The following is a 7,057-nucleotide window of genomic DNA, read 5'->3' on the forward strand; positions in this document are numbered from 1 at the left end:
AGAGGACAGATCCAATCGAGTTTCAGAAAAATGATCAGTGAGAAGGTAGCAAGTACTGGCACATTGGTCCACCAGTGATCATTAAAAACTAGAACTTATTTTATTTAATTCCTTTTATTTCAGGAATCTAAGAAAAAATATAAAATTTGTCACCCATATCAGGTGAAATAAAATCAGAAAAACAAATTATGGAAAACTGGAAAAACCATCTGGTAGACCTATTTGATCCGAATTTGCATTAAACTTCCTTGATAATGCAAGTACAATACAGTTGAATCTTGGCCTAAATTTTCTTTTAATATAAAAACCAACCCAATCCATACAGGTATATTGATCTTTTCAAATAGTATTTAAGGGTTTAACAAGACGGACCAAATGAAAAGGTTGCAAAACCACCCCACACCTAACTAAAGTTGTATATATAACTTAAGAACAAATAAGACCTTAGAGAAAATAAAAGAATAAAATAAAATAAAATAAAATGGATGAGCAAATGCTCGCTTTCATCACCTTAATTCCTTCCTCTACCCTTTCTACAAAAGAGAAAAACAACAGAGTCAAATTTCAAATTGAGGGGACCACTGACTATTCATTTATGCAGCACTTTTTTTTTTCTTGATAGCTCATTTATGCAGCACTTCACCTGCAATTAAATAAATTCAGGTTACACTTTTATTCTGAAAGAATAAACAACCAAAATTCCAATATATCAAATATACAATATTTTATTTTGCTCTGATTTTTCAAATGTTTTCGCAAGATACCTGGTTTTTGAGCAACCAAGAGTGAGCTCTAAATCATCTGATCCGTCACAATCTTCATGGATCCTCTCTCCTTCCCAGGGCTTCACCAAACCAGCTGTGTGGCTTCCAAAAGCAAATTCGTCTGAAACAGCTTCAGCCATTGGTATATCAGCAGTATGATCAGAGCCTGCTGCTACAGCTGGAGAACATGTCCCACTTTGCCCAGGTGTCCACATGCGGGAATCACTGCCACAGAAAACCTCTTCCCTGAAGCCAAATGGATTTGAAGCAACAAGGCTGAAGGTAGGAGAAGTTGGACCACCCTGGGGCATCCTAATCCCAGCAAACCAATCTGGGTCGAGAACTTGGCGACCAGGGCTTGGAGGAGTGGAGGAAGGCAGGAAGGGGTACTGCTGTCCGCCCCACCCTGGACGAGCGGACCGAACCTCCCAGTCAGCTTTTGTCTGGGATGATCGCGCAGTTGGAGAGCTAAGTGGAGGGGTGACAGGAGCACTGATTGAGCCGGTATGAATGTATAGCTGCGGAAGCTTGGAAGAGGATGTTGATGATGATCCAGATGAGAGGTTTTTGAGCCATGGAATGAGGGAATTGCCATCGCCATTAGGATTTACAGCATGGGAGGATGAGCGCGGGCTAGGGAAGGAAGAAGAGCCAGGACTTGGGTTGTAGGAAGCACATGGACTTGGATGGTAAGATGAACATGGGGTTGCCATTGCAGAACCGCCTGCCACATCCATTCGTTCAATAGGCTTGCATCCCTTGAAATAAACATTTTCATTAATAATTAAGAGATAAGAAATGGAATATACAAAATTAAGAGACTTCAATTGACTTGCATTTGTTAATCAAGATATATCATTTTTGCAACTGATGGATCCGTAGGCTACAAACAGTTAGACAGTTTTCCCTTCAACAAGGCATCTAATATGACCATAAGGTATTACTTTCATGTAATTAATATATCACCCTGGACTAATTTGAAAAGAATAGCCCCTTATTGAACATTGTAGCAACATTATGCCTGTAGATCTATAAGGTCAATGTTTTTTAGTATTCAGCAAAATTACTTTTTTTTTACCATGGGCAAGAATTTTACATGAAAGGCAGATTAACAGTGAATTCAATCTGATGCTTTAAGGCTTGTTTGGAAAGAGGGTTTTGAGGAGGGGTGAGGGTTTATGATAAGCACTCTGGTTGTTAGGGAGTTTTTAAAATAAAGATAAAGACTTTGGGGATTATTTTGAAAACCCAGCCTTAACCAAAATATCTTTTGCAGCAGTGAAAAACTATTCCAGACATTAATTTTCAACATGGATAGCTATTAATACAAAAAAAAAAAAAAAATTATTGAGCAGAACAATCGTAAAGAATAATAGAAAGAAAAAAAATAGTGACCAACATCTATTTGTCTTTGGTTGGAGTAAAATCAGTACATGCAAAGATGGAAATTTATTAAACAAGCAGTGACAAATATAACAGACCAGTGAATCAGTTGCTAGAAACAGTTATCCATCAAACTGTACAAATACTCCTACAGTCCTACTCCTACAGATGTCAGTGGGGAAAATTTTACTCTAGCAGCTTACTATGGCACTGTCTGATTCAATAATAGGTCAAGTTTGTCATTCTTGTTACCATTCTATTATTGAAGAAGACTAGCAACCTAAAGTTAAACATTGCCGAATGCTATTCTAAGAATTTGGGATACTAATTTGGCTTTATATATTACACTTGTTTAAAAAACATAAATCAACGAGATGTCAATTTTGTAGGCTGGCAGCATCTTTAAATCAACAAAACAGTATATAAAACTTCAATTGGCCTAATAAGTTAGCTGATTGCTTGTATTTTATGTAACTGGATAGATTGCCATCTTGGTTAATTTTTGTTAACTTAGCTTAAACATGTCACTTTTAATAAAGATAGAATAATATGCTATGCCCCCTTAATACACACGTACTTAACCCATACATTTTTCTTTTCCCTTTTCCAAAAATAATAAAAGGAAAAAGTAAAAAAAGAGAAACCCAACTGAGGAAAGTCCTATTGATGACAAACAAAAGTAGTGAGTGAATACTGAATACAGCCACTCTATCTAGTTGAGAGCGTCATCAATAATAAAGGTGACACTGCATATATAAAATACAAAAGAACTAAATAAATACAACCGCAACCTCTTAAAAAATGAAGAAAATATCACGGGAAATAAGGAGAAAAAGTAGCTCTCCAAATCAGAGCACCATGCAATGTCTGCAAAAGCTTCTGCCATGTTGCAACAAGCACAGCAAGAAACTAAATATACCAAACTCACACCTAAGCGGACAAAATTACCCTCAACAATTTCTCAACGTCCAAGGTTCCATGTGAAAAATTATTGGTATTCTATTGTCCCCAAAAGTCCAAACCCCATTAAGTAAAGCGAAAATGGACATTTTCTTCCTACACCTCGAGATCTATGCCCCTCAAAGCGTTTCTTACGGATCATTATGAGTCATCAAAACACACCATATAGAGAATCTTTAGTGCTTCACAGACACATCCCCGACCAGATCTAATGTACACCGGCGAGTCCGAAAAAGAAAAATATCTAACCCAACTAGTAAGTCATAAACATACACCAAAATTACCGCATTAACAAAACCACACACACATCAAAATTTAAAAGTAACATCAAACTTAGCACCATCTTAGCTTTTTACTCTCTCTGTTTACAATGTATACCTAACTCACTCTGCCCTTTTCATGTCCTAGTGATTTCGAGAATCATCGCTAGCATCAGTAGCATGTGCCATGTGCCATGTGCAATGCCGCTGCAATTATCAGAAATCAAAACCCCACATACGCAAAAAAAAAAGGGTGAATTCCCAGCCTCAATCATCCCTGAAGTATTGTGTGGGTTTAATTATTCTGAATAAATTTATTTTTATTTAAATGTGAGTTGAATGTTATTTTTGAATAAATCTAAGTAAAAGTAAATTCAATAATTAATTTGAGGCTAAAAATCAATTCTAAAAAAATCATCTATATTCCAACATCAAATTTGAATTAAGTTTAAAAAGAGAGTTAATTCTATTGAAGAAACAAAGTATACATTTAATAAAATTGATGCTAAAATTAGAAAGAAAAAAAAAACAAAAAAATATCTAATAAAACCAAATAAAAATTGCTTGCTTTCAAAAGTGTGTGGTTAGTTGCTACCTTACGATACGTTGTGCCATCCGGTTCTACGATCCAACCTGCTTCATTACAGAGAGCCTTCAGAACTTCATTGTTGTCGCAGTGTTTGGGAAGCTTGTAGTTACCATACATTCTCAAACCGGAGAAGATCTTCGCCGCTATAGCTCTTCTCCTTCTCTCTCTCCTCTTGTTGTTCTCTCTCTCCTTCCACGTTGGTTGCCTCGTCCCCGACGTCATCGTCGGAAAAACCCCGCCGCTAAAAACAGAAACTCCGATAAAGAAAAGTTCAGAAAGTTCGATTAAATGCAACGGCGCAACAATCGAGAAGTTTGGAGATCGAAACACAGTGAATTAGCGATGGAAAATGCTTCAAAACAACATCATTTCACTATTTCAGCAGCGAAGTAAGAATCAGCTTTTCGGAGCTTTGAATCGAATGAAAACAAATCTCGATTCAAGTAGCGACGAAGATTGACTACAAAACGACGGCGTTGCGAAAAATTTAATTTAGCAAAACGGAGGTAGAAATTTTGGTTCGATTTATGCTGGTGGTGATCTAATCAGATCTAAAGCGCGTGAGACAGTAACTTCACCGGAGTTAGTTAGAAGAACATGTTGATCAGAAAAGTCGCCGGAAACTGTGTGTAGTTTTGGTGCGAGAATAGAAATGTTTGAAGAGAAGCATGAATGAATGAGATGAAGGAAGAAAGAGCGTGTATGGGAAAGAAAAGGTGGACTAAATACGTTGAGGAGATAAAATCAGACATGGTTTGTTGGTTTATTTACGGTGATGCCATTGTGATTAAAGAGAGAGAAATGAAAAAATTAATGTGGAGTGGGATTCGTACGTGCGTGACTGGATTACGTGTTAAGGTTGACTGAGGTTAACACTGCCCAATATGGCAGTGAGTATTACGGAAAAACGAGGTAAAGCATACTCAGGAGTTAATTAATTAAAGCAATAATATTGTTTAGATTTGGAAAGAAAACAAAACACACACAAGTACTAGGTTTATGATTTATGATTAGGGTATTTATTGTTCAATGAGATAAATTAAGTTTTAATTTTACTTGGTTAAAATTGTAAAATTTATTTGCACTAAAAAAATATACTATAAAACTTATGCTTAAACTATTTATATTTTTACTATTTTAAATACATTTTTTTATTCTACTAATATATTAATTAAAAATTTATGCTGAGTATGATAAACAAATTAAATATAATATTATATACTCTATTTTGTTAGTATTAAATATTCTATGATCTCATTTATAAAATAAAATAATAAAAAATATCAAATAATTTATTATTATTATTTATATATATACCCTTATTAAAACATGTAAGATATTAAATATCCTTTAATAATATTAAAAAGATAAATATCTTGAAAAAGAGTATAAAAATAATTTAAATAATAAATATATTTTAAAAGTCATAATTATTTATTATATATAGAATCAAAAAAATATCTAATATATAATAGGATCGGAAGGAGTCATAAATAGTATTATTATTATTATTTAAATTATTTTTTATACATATGATTGTAACTTTCTTCAATTAATATTTTGGAGGTAATGTTTTAATTGACCTCTGATTAAATAAGAGTGTAATTTAAATAATAATAAAAAATGGTATAGTAAATTTTAGTCGATATAAATTTTTTAAAAGTTTATTTTTAATTTCTATAAAAAAGTTTTCAACTTTTTATTCCCTAAAAAAAGAGTTATTTACTTTTAGTTTTTATTTAAAAAAAATTTGAAATTGATATTCTTAATCTCTAAAACAAAGTTTCTATAAAATAAAAATAGAGAATAAAAGTAAATAAAGTTTTATAAAATTAAATTTAAAATGTCATAATTTTATAGAGAATAAAAATACTATAACTTAAAAATATTCACTTTTATGGTATCATATTATTAAAAAAAATGAATTTATCACTAGTTAAAAGTCGTGTGCTATTAGACGGGATGTAGAGTCTGTTATTATTATCCTGCCATGCATATGATAAAATATAATAATAAGTATACATTTTTTGGTACAATGGCTGAAAAAAAGGAAAGAATCGAAAGGGAAACTAAGCACCAGAATGTAACAAATCTAAGTATAAATAAGTAGATTTATTTATGAAAAATGTAATATTAATCATATACGGATGGTTTTACAACGAAATATGAGTGATTTCGAGATTAAAATTGGTGATATACTTGTGTGTTTTGAAATGAGGTAGAAACAACAAAATAGTATGTTTTTAGGCCCTTATAAATACTGTTTTTAAAACTATTTATATTGTTAACATGTATTCTTGGTTACGTATTACGGAATCTAATAGAAGAAATTTTTTGGTGAAAAAAAATGATTTTAAAAATAAAATTTTCTACGTTTAAGTCTTTATCATATGCTTTTACAACATCTGTTAACATTTATTTTAAATTTAATTACTTACCAAGACATTCAATAAGGATAATTTATTAATATATCTCGAACTCGAATTGGTTTTCGATGTCTGAATTAATGGTACATAATGTAAAAAGAGGACTTAAAGGTTTTATTTAGAGCATGGTTGTTCAATTATCAGTAATGTTATATATATAGAGCTTTTATTTGCAATTTTGTAATATAAGGTTTTCAAATAGTATTAATTACTTTTTGTTGTATAAAGAGAACTTAAAGACGAAAACTAAGGAACCGAGGGAGGAAAAACTATCTCTCTCCCGATAAACATTAATTTTAGCCAAATATATGAAGAAGAGGCTTAAATTGATGATTATTGGTATGATTTACTAGAAGAAGAAAAAAAACAAATTTATAGTGAATTATTTATACGTTTAAGCTAATAATTTTGTTTGGTTATTGTTTTTTTTCACGAATTTATAATATATTTATTTTGGAATTTATAACATTTTTAATAAACTACTCAAAATAGTGTTTGAATTTATAATTTTTTTATTTTTTCTTTCATTTATGTCTTTATTATCTTAATTAATTTTTTTAAAATATAAATTTAAAAAGAATAGATATTAAATAATTTTATCTGTGAAAAATTAGATACACACTAATCTAAGAGATAAATTTTTGAATGATTGTATTTGGTTACTTAGAAAAAAAT

The 7,057-nt window shown here is 31.5% G+C and overlaps 1 protein-coding gene across 1 annotated transcript; it reads right to left on the minus strand.

Moving 5' to 3' along the window:
* Nucleotides 1–278: 278 nt before the first annotated feature.
* On the minus strand, nucleotides 279–4,639 carry LOC101488568 (BES1/BZR1 homolog protein 4-like). The gene is made up of 3 exons (XM_004488947.4): nucleotides 3,963–4,639; nucleotides 765–1,522; nucleotides 279–643 (listed from the first exon to the last, which is right to left on the minus strand). The coding sequence occupies exons 1-3, from the start codon at nucleotides 4,176–4,178 to the stop codon at nucleotides 640–642; spliced, it is 978 nt and encodes a 325-aa protein (XP_004489004.1). The 5' UTR covers nucleotides 4,179–4,639; the 3' UTR covers nucleotides 279–639.
* Nucleotides 4,640–7,057: the final 2,418 nt, after the last annotated feature.

Source organism: Cicer arietinum, chromosome 1 (assembly GCF_000331145.2).
Source record: "Cicer arietinum cultivar CDC Frontier isolate Library 1 chromosome 1, Cicar.CDCFrontier_v2.0, whole genome shotgun sequence".
NCBI classification, from domain to species: Eukaryota; Viridiplantae; Streptophyta; class Magnoliopsida; order Fabales; family Fabaceae; genus Cicer; species Cicer arietinum.